The sequence below is a fragment of the Anthonomus grandis genome, chromosome 17, assembly GCF_022605725.1.
Source record: "Anthonomus grandis grandis chromosome 17, icAntGran1.3, whole genome shotgun sequence".
Classification (NCBI taxonomy): domain Eukaryota; kingdom Metazoa; phylum Arthropoda; class Insecta; order Coleoptera; family Curculionidae; genus Anthonomus; species Anthonomus grandis.
The window spans coordinates 20,049,704-20,063,343 of NC_065562.1; the positions used below are offsets into that span (position 1 = coordinate 20,049,704).

At 33.9% G+C, this 13,640-nt stretch overlaps 3 protein-coding genes across 4 annotated transcripts in view; 1 reads left to right on the top strand and 2 right to left on the bottom strand.

Moving 5' to 3' along the window:
* LOC126746459 (somatostatin receptor type 2-like) overlaps window positions 1–13,640 on the bottom strand; it is a 96,444-nt gene that overhangs the window by 35,303 nt on the left and 47,501 nt on the right. The window lies entirely within an intron of this gene.
* On the bottom strand, window positions 4,868–7,079 carry LOC126746464 (15-hydroxyprostaglandin dehydrogenase [NAD(+)]-like). Its single transcript, XM_050454740.1, has 5 exons — window positions 6,917–7,079; window positions 6,747–6,867; window positions 6,580–6,692; window positions 5,123–5,448; window positions 4,868–5,070 (listed from the first exon to the last, which is right to left on the bottom strand). The coding sequence occupies exons 1-5, from the start codon at window positions 7,016–7,018 to the stop codon at window positions 4,932–4,934; spliced, it is 801 nt and encodes a 266-aa protein (XP_050310697.1). The 5' UTR covers window positions 7,019–7,079; the 3' UTR covers window positions 4,868–4,931.
* Window positions 7,101–10,315, top strand: LOC126746465 (15-hydroxyprostaglandin dehydrogenase [NAD(+)]-like). 2 transcript variants are annotated; one of them, XM_050454742.1, is made up of 5 exons: window positions 7,101–7,267; window positions 7,320–7,446; window positions 7,501–7,613; window positions 9,715–10,022; window positions 10,077–10,315. In XM_050454742.1, the coding sequence occupies exons 1-5, from the start codon at window positions 7,166–7,168 to the stop codon at window positions 10,210–10,212; spliced, it is 786 nt and encodes a 261-aa protein (XP_050310699.1). In that variant the 5' UTR covers window positions 7,101–7,165; the 3' UTR covers window positions 10,213–10,315. The 2 variants fall into 2 exon arrangements, with proteins under 2 accessions (XP_050310699.1, XP_050310700.1); XM_050454743.1 differs by having other exon boundaries at window positions 7,501–7,604.

Consider the following 13,640-nt stretch of genomic DNA (forward strand, 5'->3'; position numbering starts at 1 on the left):
TTTGGGTAAACGGTCAGTGGTACCAAAAATCTGATTTCACCATTGGATTTGTGAGGAAAAACTAGCTGAAAATGAGTACCATATCGATAAGTTTATTTTAAATATTAAGAAAGTTGCGATTTCTGAGCAAACCGTCAGTGGTACCAAAGATCTGATTGCACCATTGGATTTGTGAGGAAAAGTTTGCTGAAAAAGAGTACCATATCGATAAGTTTATTTTAATTATTAAGAAAGTTGCGATTTCTGAGCAAACCGTCAGTGGTACCAAAAATCTGATTGCACCATTGGATCTGTGAGGAAATTTAAGCTGAAAATAAGTACCATGTCGATGCATTTATTTTAATTTTTAAGAAAGTTGTGATTTTTGGGTGAACCGTCAGTGGTACCAAAAATCTGATTTTACCATTGGATTTGTGAGGAAAAATTAGCTGAAAAAGAGTACCATATCGATAAGTTTATTTTAAATATTAAGAAAGTTGCGATTTCTGAGCAAACCGTCAGTGATACCAAAAATCTGATTGCACCATTGGATTTGTGAGTAAATTTAAACTGAAAATGAGCACCATGTCGATGTATTTATTTTAATTATTAAGAAAGTTGCGATTTCTGAGCAAACCGTCAGTGGTACCAAAAATCTGATTGCATCAATGGATTTGTGAGGAAATTTAAGCTGAAAATGAGTACCATGTCGATGCATTTATTTTAATTTTTAAGAAAGTTGTAATTTTTGGGTAAACGGTCAGTGGTACCAAAAATCTGATTTCACCATTGGATTTGTGAGGAAAAACTAGCTGAAAATAAGTACCATGTCGATGAGTTTATTTTAATTATTAAGAAAGTTGCGATTTCTGAGCAAACCGTCAGTGGTACCAAAAATCTGATTGCACCATTAAATTGCTGAGGAAAAATTAGCTTGAAAAAAATACCATGTTTATGAAGTTATTTTGATTTAAAAAAAACTTTTTTCGTTTCATGATAGGAGTGAGATTTTTTAAGAATTGAAATAACCCTATTGACATAGTGCTCTTTTTCAATTAATTTTTCCTAACCAAGACTATAAGCACCTAATCCCAAAAACCGGTCTCAAAAATGACAATAAACCTTAGATATAATGACTTTTCCACCTAACCGAAACCCATTTAAAATGCAACAACCGTTTGTCTCATTATTAACCAGTAGAATATCTTTATGGGCGCATATACGGATTGAAGTGGGATTAACGTATGCCGGATTAAGCGTTTTATTGTCAAACGGGGAAAACGTTGACAATGGATTCGAGTTAATTGTAAAACCTCGTATCCAACGGTTAAATTGTAGTTAAACGAGGTTTACGAGTGCGTATTGTTTAAGAACGATAAAACGGGCCTGTTTGTCATTATCCCGAGGCATGCTGATGATGATGATTGTTTGAGGTTTTATTGTTGCCAGTTTTTCGCATTTCGGACATTCTGGAAAAACTGAATTTTCCACTATCGATGATTAGCTATTGAAAAACCGTTTTCATTAACACCTTAGTGGGAAAAAATCAGGTGAAAAAGAGTTACATGTTAATGAAGTTACTTTGATTTTAATCACTCTTAACTGGGACTCTGGGAACCAAAAAACCTTTCTTAAAATGTGCTATTATTCAGCTGCTTTTTCCTAACTAAGCCATTGAAAAAGTCAGTTTTTTTCTACCATCAATCTATAACCCCAACTAAATTGGAATTTCATGAAAGTCCCTAAATAACCCGCAACCGAAAAAACTGTTTAATAAGAAGATAAAATCAAATAAACTTTTCCCTTTGGGACACAATAAATTTCTTAGCTGTTGTAATAAAACACGGAGTCGCCTAATAGAGACACCACCCAAGAGAATTTGATTATTCGATTTTCAAAGACATACACACACAAACAGCAGAATTCGGTTTCCAGTTCACGTACTCATCTCTCTCTCTCTCTCTCTCTCGCTCTCCCGCCCTCGCTTCCATTTGCAAAACATTAAAATATCTCCATTATCAATGCCTCGCTCATATTTCAAGTTAATTAAGCGTTTCCCGGGGAAATGCGAAACGTCCTTTAATTTATTGTATCCCAAATTCTCATCTTCCCTTTATTTTTTTTTTTTTTACTTGTTTTTGACTTTGGCGTATTTGCTGTATCCGGGGGACAAATTTGTTTAGGGTCTGTTAGAGTAAATGTTATGATAAGCCTAAGAGTTTTAAGGTTCAATTACTGGATTTGTGATGTATCTCAGAATTAAAGCAAGTTTTTTAAACGTTAAAATAATGGACATGGTGCTATTTTTTAGCTGAATTTTTCTCACGAATTTAATGGTGCTATCAGATTTTTGGTACCACTGACGGTTCACCCAAAAATCGCAAGTCTCTTAAAAATAAAAATAAACCTATCGACATGGTACTCTTTTTCAGCTAAATTTTTCTTACAAATCTAATGGTGCAATCAAATTTTTGGTACCACTGATGGTTTGCCCAAAAATCGCAACTTTCTTGAAAATAAAAATAAACCTATCGACATGGTACTCTTTTTCAGCTAATTTTTCCTCACAAATCTAATGGTGCAATCAAATTTTTGGTACCACTGACGGTTGTCCCAAAAATCGCAATTTTCTTGAAAATAAAAATAAACCTATCGACATGCTACTCTTTTTCAACTAATTTTTCCTTACAAATCTAATGGTGCAATCAAATTTTTGGTACCACTGATGGTTTACCTAAAAATCGCAACTTTCTTAGAAATTAAAATAAACCTATCGACATGGTACTCTTTTTCAGCTAATTTTTCCTCACAAATCTAATGGTGCAATCAGATTTTTGGTACCACTAACGGTTCTCCCAAAAATCACAACTTTCTTAAAAATAAAAATAAACCTATCGACATGGTACTCTTTTTCAGCTAATTTTTCCTTACAAATCTAATGGTGCAATCAGATTTTTGGTACCACTGACGGTTCTCCCAAAAATCACAACTCTCTTAAAAATAAAAATAAACCTATCGACATGGTACTCTTTTTCAGCTAATTTTTCCTCAAAAATCTAATGATGAAATCAAATTTTTGGTACCACTGATAGTTTGCCCAAAAATCGCAACTTTCTTGAAAATAAAAATAAACTTATCGACATGGTACTCTTTTTCAGCTAGTTTTTCCTCACAAATCCAACGGTGCAATCAGATTTTTGGTACCACTGACGGTTTGCTCAGAAATCGCAACTTTCTTAATAATTAAAATAAACTCATCGACATGGTACTCTTTTTCAGCTAATTTTTCCTCACAAATCCAATGGTGGAATCAGATTTTTGGTACCACTGACGGTTCACCCAAAAATCGCAACTTTCTTGAAAATAAAAATAAACTTATCGACATGGTACTCTTTTTCAGCTAATTTTTTCTCACAAATCTAATGGTGCAATCAAATTTTTGGTACCACTGATGGTTTGCCCAAAAATCCCAACTCTCTTAAAAATTAAAATAAACCCATTAAGATGGTACTCATTTTCAGTTAATTTTTTCCAACTAACCCAATGGCATAATCAGTTTTTTAATATCATCAACCCATATCCCAAAAACGCCAGAGAAAGCGAATAAAATCCCAGTATCTGGACTCTCCAAATAAACTTCCCTTAACCGGACAAATAATTGTTGTCCAATTTCCTAACAGTCCTTCTCAAGTAACCAATTTGCCTTTAAAAACAAATTATATTGGCTGGACTCCAAGACACAATTGAGTTTCCCTTATGGATTTTGATAAAAAAAAAAAGAAAAAAAAATCCCAGTTTTTCTTAACGAGACGTTTGTTCCGGTTCACTTGTTCGGTTGGCAGTTTGAAAGTTCGGAACCGGAAGACCGACGTCGGTATCATTTCATAAAAGACGACAACATAGAAAAATAATAAAAAAAAAAATGAATAGTGTAACGTAGTAAAACTAGCGCTGATAAAACATTTCGCTGCTTTCAAAGTGATTGCGCGTCCCTCCGGGGAAAAGTTTCGCTTGTTCCAGTTTCCGGGAGCGATGATAAAAATTTTGTGCACGTTGCACGAAATTTTCACCGTTTTTATTGACTCGCAGGGTACAGGGGTTGATGCTAGCGAAAAACTAATTGCGCCATTAGATTTGCGAGGAAAAATTAGCTGAAAATGAGTACCATGTCAATAGGTTTATTGTAATTATTAAGAAAATTGCGATTTTTGAGTAAACCGTCAGTGGTACCAAAAATTTGATTGCACCATTAGATTTGTGAGGAAAAATGAGCTGAAAAAGAGTACCATGTCGATGGGTTTATTTTAATTATTAAGAAAGTTGCGATGTTTGGGTGAACCGTCAGTGGTACCAAAAATCTGATTTCACCATTGGATTTGTGAGGAAAAACTAGCTGAAAAAGAGTACCATGTCGATGAGTTTATTTTAATTATTAAGAAAGTTGCGATTTTTGGGTGAACCGTCAGTGGTACCAAAAATCTGATTTCACCATTGGATTTGTGAGGAAAAACTAGCTGAAAAAGAGTACCATGTCGATGAGTTTATTTTAATTATTAAGAAAGTTGCGATTTTTGGGTGAACCGTCAGTGGTACCAAAAATCTGATTTCACCATTGGATTTGTGAGGAAAAACTAGCTGAAAAAGAGTACCATGTCGATGAGTTTATTTTAATTATTAAGAAAGTTGCGATTTTTGGGTGAACCGTCAGTGGTACCAAAAATCTGATTTCACCATTGGATTTGTGAGGAAAAACTAGCTGAAAAAGAGTACCATGTCGATGAGTTTATTTTAATTATTAAGAAAGTTGCGATTTTTGGGTGAACCGTCAGTGGTACCAAAAATCTGATTTTACCATTAGATTTTCCAGGAAAAATGAGCTGAAAAAGAGTACCATGTCGACTACTTTATTCCAATATTTATCATTAAAAAAAAACCACACATAACCGATTTATTTACAAATAAACTTTAGGTACTACCGCCCGATCAGGCAATACGTACTGATAAGGCGGCTCGCCGTGTTCCAACACCCAAATAGTCCCATTGGGAGCCTTCTGGATCACTTTCAATAACCCTGGGGCAATCTGATCTAACCTAAAAAAAAATCCCCCACAATCCTCTCCTCATCGCTAACCAAGAAACTTACGTCTGCAGATTCCAGATTTTCGGTTTTCCTTTGTTCACGACACCGTACCTCTGGTTATAGCCCCTGTAACAGTTGAAAATGGGCGTGTCAGTGGCATTTGGACATATGGCCACCACCCTTACCCCCTGCCGGTCGTAATGCGCCTGGTGACCAAATGATAATGTGGCACCTACCACGGCGAATTTTGTGGCGGAATAAATGGGACATTGAGGGATACTTTGGATTCCGGCTGTTGAGGAGGTGTTTACTATTAAGCCCTCTTGACCAGACTTGTATTTTGGTAGGTAGTGTTCTAAGCCCAAGAGGATGCCATTGAGGACTCCTATCTAAATTTGTTGATAAATTAATCGAAAAAGGGTGGTTTTTCGTGGAGGGTTGCTGATATGAAAAAATTGACTTTTTCATTGGATTTGTGAGGAAAAATTAGCTGAAAAAGAGTACCATGTCGATAAGTTTATTCTTATTTTTAAGAAAGTTGCGTTTTTTGGGTAAACCGTCAGTGGTACCAAAAATTTGGTTACACCATTGGATTTGCGAGGAAAAATTAGCTGAAAAAGAGTACCATGTCGATAAGTTTATTTTAATTTCTAAGAAAGTTGCGATTTTTGGGTAAACCATCAGTGGTACCAAAAATTTGATTGCACCATTAGATTTGCCAGGAAAAATTAGCTAAAAATGAGTACCATATCGATAGGTTTATTCTTATTTTTAAGAAAGTTGCGTTTTTTGGGTAAACCGTCAGTGGTACCAAAAATTTGATTGCACCATTGGATTTGTGAAGAAAAATTAGCTGAAAAAGAGTACCATGTCGATAACTTTATTTTAATTCTTAAGAAACATTCGATTTTTGGGAAAACTATCAGTGGTACCAAAAATCTGATTTCACTATTAGATTTGCAAGGAAAAATTAGCTGAAAAAGAGTACCATGTCGATAAGTTTATTTTAATTTCTAAGAAAGTTGCGATTTTTGGGTAAACCATCAGTGGTACCAAAAATTTGATTGCACCATTAGATTTGCCAGGAAAAATTAGCTAAAAATGAGTACCATGTCGATAGGTTTATTCTTATTTTCAAGAAAGTTGCGTTTTTTGGTTAAACCGTCAGTGGTACCAAAAATTTGATTGCATCATTGGATTTGTGAAGAAAAATTAGCTGAAAAAGAGTACCATGTCGATAACTTTATTTTAATTCTTAAGAAACATTCGATTTTTGGGAAAACTATCAGTGGTACCAAAAATCTGATTTCACCATTAGATTTGCAAGGAAAAATTAGCTGAAAAAGAGTACCATCTCGATGGGTTTATTTTAATTATTAAAACAGTTGCGATTTTTGAGTAAACCATCAGTGGTACCAAAAATCTGATTACACCATTAGATTTGCAAGGAAAATTTAGCTGAAAAAGACCCCTATGTCAATAACCTTATCTTCACTTTTCAAAAATGTCAATCTACTTACCACATTAACCTCAACCGACTTTGTCCACGTCTCCTCACTCTCATCAATGATTCCAGCATTATTAATAAGAACATCGACGTTCTTAAACTTATCTACGGTATGCTTAAAAGCCTCTGCAATCAATTAAACTAACCATCGACGTTCTGACAAATAGACAAACACGTTACCTTCAAACTGTTTATAATCGGTCACATCGGTTTTAACGAAAGTCACCCTGTTCGCCCCATACTTATCTTCTAGCTCCTTCACCACTTCTTGGTTGGGTGTAATGTCGGCCAGAGTGACTCCCTGAAATGCCCCTTTTTTACTTATTTTTAATTCTTTATGAACAGTTTACCTTGACGCCATTTTCTAGGAGTTGCCTGACGTATGTCAAGCCAATACCGCTCACTCCTCCGGTAACTATGGCCACTTTTCCATCTAATTCAAAGGATGCCATTGTGGTTTAATGAATGCAATAATGTTTGCCGTTCGTTTTATAATTAACCGAGTTAAATATTTGCTTTGATAAGGGGGCGAGACATTAGAGCGATAAGGAGTGGAAAAAATCGGATTTTTCCAGAAAAAACGGTCCGCAGTATCTGCAATGGCCGTCTTCGATATAAATAGTAAAGTGGCCCTGGTAACCGGTGGTTTAAGCGGTATAGGCTTAACCTATGCCCAGGAATTATTAAAAAATGGCGCCAAGGTTTTTCAAATATTCTTTATATAATTTATTTATTTTTAATCAGTTTTTTTAGGGGGTCACTTTAGTTGATCTTAACGAAAAGGCGAGCGATAAAGTGGTGAAGGAGCTGGAAGAGGAATTTGGCAAAAACAAGGTGATTTTTGTCAAGGCTGACGTGAGGGATATCGAGGAGTTCGAAGGTCAGTCTTAAAGTCAGAACGTCGATGGTTGATTTTTTTTTAACGTTCTTTTAGATGCTTTTAAGAGAACAGTTGCCACATTTGGTAACGTGGATATTTTGATTAATAATGCGGGGATCTTTGACGAAAGCGATGAGGGATGGAGGAAGACCGTGCAGGTTAATATGGTGAGTTTTTGTTATAGTATAGAAAAAACTTATATTAGGTTCGATAAAGAATTTTATACTGCATCTTTTTTACCTCCTAAGATTTTTTCGTATCTTCAAGATTAACGGAGATAAATGAGATTAAATGAAATGGCGAATGCACCAGAGCAGTATACGGATATATTAAAACCGTTTTCACGGCCTCCAGGGTGGTTTTAGCAAAAAACTGTAAGAGGGCATTTTTATAGAGAACTTAAAGAGGCATCTTTTTTCTCTCTTATGATTTCTTCATATTTTTCATATTTAGCGAGTTAGACCTAAGGATTGATCTTTGAGTGGTTTTAGCAAAAAAGTCCTTAGAGGTTTTTTATAGGAAATTCAAAAATATATATTTTTGGTCTCTTATAATTTTTTCGTAATTTCAATATTTACTGAGTTATATGAGTTAAAATGAAATGGTGGAGGCACCAGAAAAATAAAAAAATCCCAAAAATTGATATTTTTTTATATACATTTATGCGAAATATTTTTTTCAGTGTTTCTTAAAATTTTAATGTAAAAATAAAATGGTGGATGGGCCGGGACAGGTCAAGGATACTGAAATACCGCTTATAACGCTCTCCAGAAGGATTTTTGACGAAAACTTTAAAAAGCTTTTTGGTTGTACGTTAAAAAATGAACATTTTTGCTCTTTAAGCATTTTTTCGTATTTTCAATATTAACTGAGATAAATCGGATTAAATAAAATGACGAATGTACCAGAACGGGTCACAGATGCGTTTAGGCTATATTTACGCCCTCCAGGGTGATTTTAGCAAAAATCTCTTAAGAAGCAACTTTGTAGAAAATTTAAAAATGCATCTTTTTTGTCTCCTGTGATTTTTTCATATTTTTAATATTTAGCGAGTTATTCGATAATAAATGATATGGTGGATGTTCTAAGTTAAGTCAAGGAGGCCTAAAATTTGAATTTAAAGTGGATTCAGCGAAAAAGTTTAAAAAGTTTTTAACAGGAAATTTTAAAATAAAAATTTTTTGTTTCTTATGATTTTTTTATATCTTCAATATTTATTGTGATAAATGAGGTTAAATGAAATGGCGGATGCACCAGATAAGGTCAACGATGCATTTAAATGGTTTTTACACCCTTCAGGGTGGTTTTAGCAAAAAACTCTGTAGGGACATTTTTGTAGAGAATTTATAGATGCATCTTTTTTGTCTCTTATAATTTTTTCATATTTTTAATATTTGGCGAGTTAGGTCTAAAAATTGTCTTTAGAGTGGCTTTAGCGAAAAAGTTCAAGAAGCTTTCTTACAGGAATTTTTAAAATACATATTTTTACTCTCTTATGATTTTTTCGTATTTTTAATATTTACTGAGATATATGCGATTAAATTAAATGGTGGAGGCACCAGATTGAGGCTCCGACGCATTAAAACTGCTTTTGCTGCCTTCAGGGTGGTTTTAGCAAAATACTCTAAGAAAGCATTTTTGTAGAGAATTTAAAATTGCATCTTTTTTATTCTTTATGATTTTTTCATATTTTTAATATTTAGCTAGATAGACTTAAAAATCTGCTTTAAAATGGCTTAAAAAGAAAAGTTAAAAAATGTTCTTCATAGGAAATTCAATAATACATACTTTTGGTCTCTTATAATTTTTTCAAATTTTTAATATTTACTGAGATAAATGAGATTAAATGAAATGGCGAATGCACCAGAACAAGTCTTCGACGCATTAAAACTGCTTTTACGCCTTTCAGAGTGGTTTTAGCGAAAAACTACAAAGGGGCATTTTTGTAGAGAATTTAAAGGCGCATCTTTTTTGTCTCTAACGATTTTTTTGTATCTATAACCGTTTACCAAAAAAACTTATCCAAAATAAAAAAATTAAATTTTTATAAGCCATCAAAATTTTTACGCGTCATATCATACACATGCCTCAAAACGTCATAGTCAGCGGCTCACAAAACGTTCAATTACACCGAGCCAAAAAAATGGTGAATGCGCCGGCCTAGAACCTCTTTCACAAAAACCGCTCTAGCTTGGGCACCGTTTATGATAGAGAGCTCATTCTGGTAGCAAACGATCCCTCCACCACTCAAGATCCAAATATTTCCAGATTGGAGTCCTCAACGGCATCCTTTTGGGCCTGGAAAAGTACCTCTGCGACCACAAATCGGGCGAGGAAGGTCTAATAGTGAACACCAGCTCCATAGCCGGCCTGGAACCGTATCCCTACTCTCCCATCTACGTGGCCACCAAATTCGCCATACATGGGGCCACCATATCCTTTGGCCACCCCGTCCATTACGAACGTCAACACGTGAGGGTGGTGGCCGTTTGTCCGGGGGTCACCACCTCACCCTTAACCTCGACCTACCGTTACGGGGAATATAAGAAGGCGTATCTCAATAGGCCGAGGCAAACGTAAGTCAATTGGGTTGTCTATTGGTCAGTACGTCGATGGTTTTTTTGTTTCAGATTGGCCGATTTGGCTCCAGAGTTGGTGAGGGTGATCCAGAGGGCACCCACTGGGACCGCGTGGGTCTTGGACAGTGAGCCAGCTTATCAGTTCGTTCTTCCAGACCGTGATTCGATTCCTAAGATTTATTTGTAACCAGTTAAATATGGATCGAAAGTATGTCAAGTGACCCTTCAAATTTCTTGGAATTTCTTGTAGAACCCGAAAATGCAATAAAAAATAAGGTGTTACAGTCAAATTAAGGAAGTTTTGATTTTTGGTGGAGGCCCCGGACAAACCTTTAATTGCCCATAACTTTCACGCCAATAGAGCGATTCGAATGATTCTTTTTTTAAAAATAAGAGACGCTTATTCAAAGATTAATAAGCAGACTCATTCTATTCCGCCATGGCAACCGTATCACATAATACAGTTAATTTGTCAAAGTCGAAAGTCGATTCGAACGTAATAAAAGGTCCACTTTGCGAGACGATCGTTCATATATGCCGGTATATAGAGGGACTGATTTATGGGCCTCGTGACCCTTTTTCAGGTCTACAATCTTTCATGTTCGATGACAACGTTAAACGGTTCGAAATAAGAAATCAACATAATTTTAAACGGTATCGACGTCCTAACATGGAGAAATTTCCTTCATTACACTAAAGCTCCCAACTGTAAACGTTCACGAGATCCCCAGGAGTTCGAAAGTTTATTTAGCAGTTGCCCTGCGGGTTCGAAACTAAAATGGCTAAACAAATAAAATAACAATGCCCCCCCTTTGTGTTTAAACTGTGTATGTATTTAAAGCAAATTTACAATAGAGGAATTTCAGTGATTTTATATGGAATATCTTAAATATTAGTACGTTTTTGGATTCTACGTGAAAATCCAAGAATTTTAAGGGGTCACATGTCGTACCTGGGTCAAGCTGTTTTTGAGATATTATGCGTCAAAAATCACGTTTTAAAAAAGAAAAACGAAATTAGGGATATTAAATAGGCCTTAAAAATCTTACACACAAAAGTGACATCCATCTGGTTCTAAGTTAAACCGTTTTGGCTCTACAGGCTTCCAAAGTCAAAATTATTTTTCAAATGCGTATATCTCAAAAACTATTTTTTTAAAGTATGGCATGTGACCCATCAAATTTCTTGGAATTTCACGTAGAATCTAAAAACGAAATAAAAAGTAGGGTTTTCTATTTAAATTAAGGAAGTTAGCTTGCTATTTTTTAATATTTCTTATAGCTGTTCAAACCAGTTGAAAGAAAATATTTTTCTGATTAATAAAATATAAAACACTTTATATGTATCTGAAACCGTTTTCGAGATATTAATTTTTTTCATTTTTATTTTCTTGGCTCACCCTGTATACTCTAAATTTTAAAACTAGATATCTCAGCAACGGAGTGAGATAACTTTATGGTGTTTGGGCTCATTTTCTTTAAAAAATTGCCATTTTTACATTGATATATATTTCATTATTCTTGAGTCAATTTTTAGGACGTGTGACTTTTTTTTGCCATTTTTGTATCACTGTTATCACCATTGAAAAGGAAATAATTTTCTAATTAAAATAACATAAAACACCTTATGAGTATCTCCAACCGTTTTCGAGATATTAATTTTTTCATTTTAATTTTTTTGGCTCACCCTGTATACTCTAAACTTTAAAACCAAATATCTCAGCAACGGAGTGAGATAACTATATGGTGTTTGGGTTTATTTTCTTTAGAAAATTGCCCTCTTTACATTGATATATATTTCATTATTCTTTGGTCAATTTTTAAGACACGAGTCTCTTTTTTTGTCACTTTTGTATCACTGTTATCACCATTAAAAAGTAAATAATTTTCTAATTAAAATAATATAAAACACTTTATGCGTATCTCCAACCGTTTTCGAGATATTAATTTTTTCATTTTTATTTTTTTGCCTCACCCTGTATACTCTAAACTTTAAAACTAGATATCTCAGTAACGGAGTGAGATAACTATATGGTGTTTGGGTTCATTTTCTTTAAAAAATTGCCCTCTTTACATTGATATATATTTCATTATTCTTGGGTCCATTTTTAAGACATGAGTCTTTTTTTGTCATTTTTGTATCACTGTTATCACCATTAAAAAGTAAATAATTTTCTAATTAAAATAATATAAAACACCTTATGCGTCTCTGCAATCGTTTTCGAGATATTAATTTTTTCATTTTTATTTTCTTGGCTCACCCTGTATACTCTAAACTTTAAAACTAGATATCTCAGCAACGGAGTGAGATAACCTTATGGTGTTTGGGCTCATTTTCTTTAAAAAATTGCCATTTTTACATTGATATATATTTTATTATTCTTGAGTCAATTTTTAAGACATGTGTCTCTTTTTTTTGTCATTTTTGTATCACTGTTATAACCATTGAAAAGGAAATAAATTTCTAATTAAAATAATATAAAACACATTGTCGGTATCTGTAACCGTTTTCGAGATATACATTTTTTCATTTTTATTTTCTTGGCTCACCCTGTATACTCTAAACTTTAAAACCAAATATCTCAGCAACGGAGTGAGATAACTATATGGTGTTTGGGTTCGTTTTCTTTAGAAAATTGCCCTCTTTACACTGATATATATTTTATTATTTTTTGGTGACTTTTTGAGGCAAAGGTCTAATTTTTTTGTCATTTTTTTGATATCCAGCATCACAATTAAAAAGAAAACAATTTTCTGTTAAAAAAAAAATAAGACGCCATATACCTATCTCAAACCGTTTTCAAGATATTTTTTTGTGGCTCCCCCTGTATACTAAAAATTTTCAAAACGTAATATCTCAACATTAAATAAAGATAAATCTATCGAGTTTGGGCTTAAATTAAACGCCGTGAAGAGCCCTATAAGAACGTTTGCAAGAAACTAAAATCCATTTAATATTTAACAAAATTTCTCCCTTTATGGACATAAATAAAACCAAATGGAGTCCTAGCAATATTACGCGTTCTAATCTGCGCCATAAAATGTCACATAATTATGACTTAGTGCCATTTAATAGAGAATATCGTAAATTTTATAGCCTTAAGGGTGAAAATCGAGATCGCTCCAATGGGGCTATTATATTCATAATGTCTAATAGTTTTAATGGGAAGATTGAGATAAACATCAGTTTTCCATTAAAACAAAACCGTTTTTTTTTTAAATTTAAAATCCTCCCCTATAAATTTCACGGAACCCATCCAATTAAATTCTAGCCAGGAACGCAATATTTACCGTGAAAACGCTTTCACATTTGAAATTGCGCATATTTTACCGACGAAGCGGAAAACGGACTTTTGGAATAATTTAATAATTTTTTTTTTAATTTCTCTATTTGTTAGTACTTCAATGAGTGTTTCTAATAATTATTTTAATTATTGTAAAGAGGGTTTCATGCTGATGAAAACAAGCCCAAACTCGATGGGGTTATCTTGAGCCATTGCCAAAATATTTGATTTTCAAGAATTGCATATACAGGGTGGCCCAAAAAACTGTAATAAAAATCACTATAATTACTATAATTAAAATCACCATAGACCCATCGAGTTGGGGCTCTTTT

What these genes read in the sequence shown, in the direction of transcription:
- LOC126746464 (XM_050454740.1), bottom strand. Translation starts at nt 7,018, where the DNA reads ATGGCATCCTTTGAATTAGATGGAAAAGTGGCCATAGTTACCGGAGGA. An exon ending in TCCTAGAAAATGGCGTCAAG is followed by an intron (nt 6,868 to 6,916) that starts GTAAACTGTTCA and finishes GGGGCATTTCAG; the next exon opens with GGAGTCACTCTGGCCGACAT. An exon ending in AAAATCTGGAATCTGCAGAC is followed by an intron (nt 5,071 to 5,122) that starts GTAAGTTTCTTG and finishes ATTTTTTTTTAG; the next exon opens with GTTAGATCAGATTGCCCCAG.
- LOC126746465 (XM_050454742.1), top strand. Translation starts at nt 7,166, where the DNA reads ATGGCCGTCTTCGATATAAATAGTAAAGTGGCCCTGGTAACCGGTGGT. An exon ending in TATTAAAAAATGGCGCCAAG is followed by an intron (nt 7,268 to 7,319) that starts GTTTTTCAAATA and finishes CAGTTTTTTTAG; the next exon opens with GGGGTCACTTTAGTTGATCT. An exon ending in AGACCGTGCAGGTTAATATG is followed by an intron (nt 7,614 to 9,714) that starts GTGAGTTTTTGT and finishes AAATATTTCCAG; the next exon opens with ATTGGAGTCCTCAACGGCAT.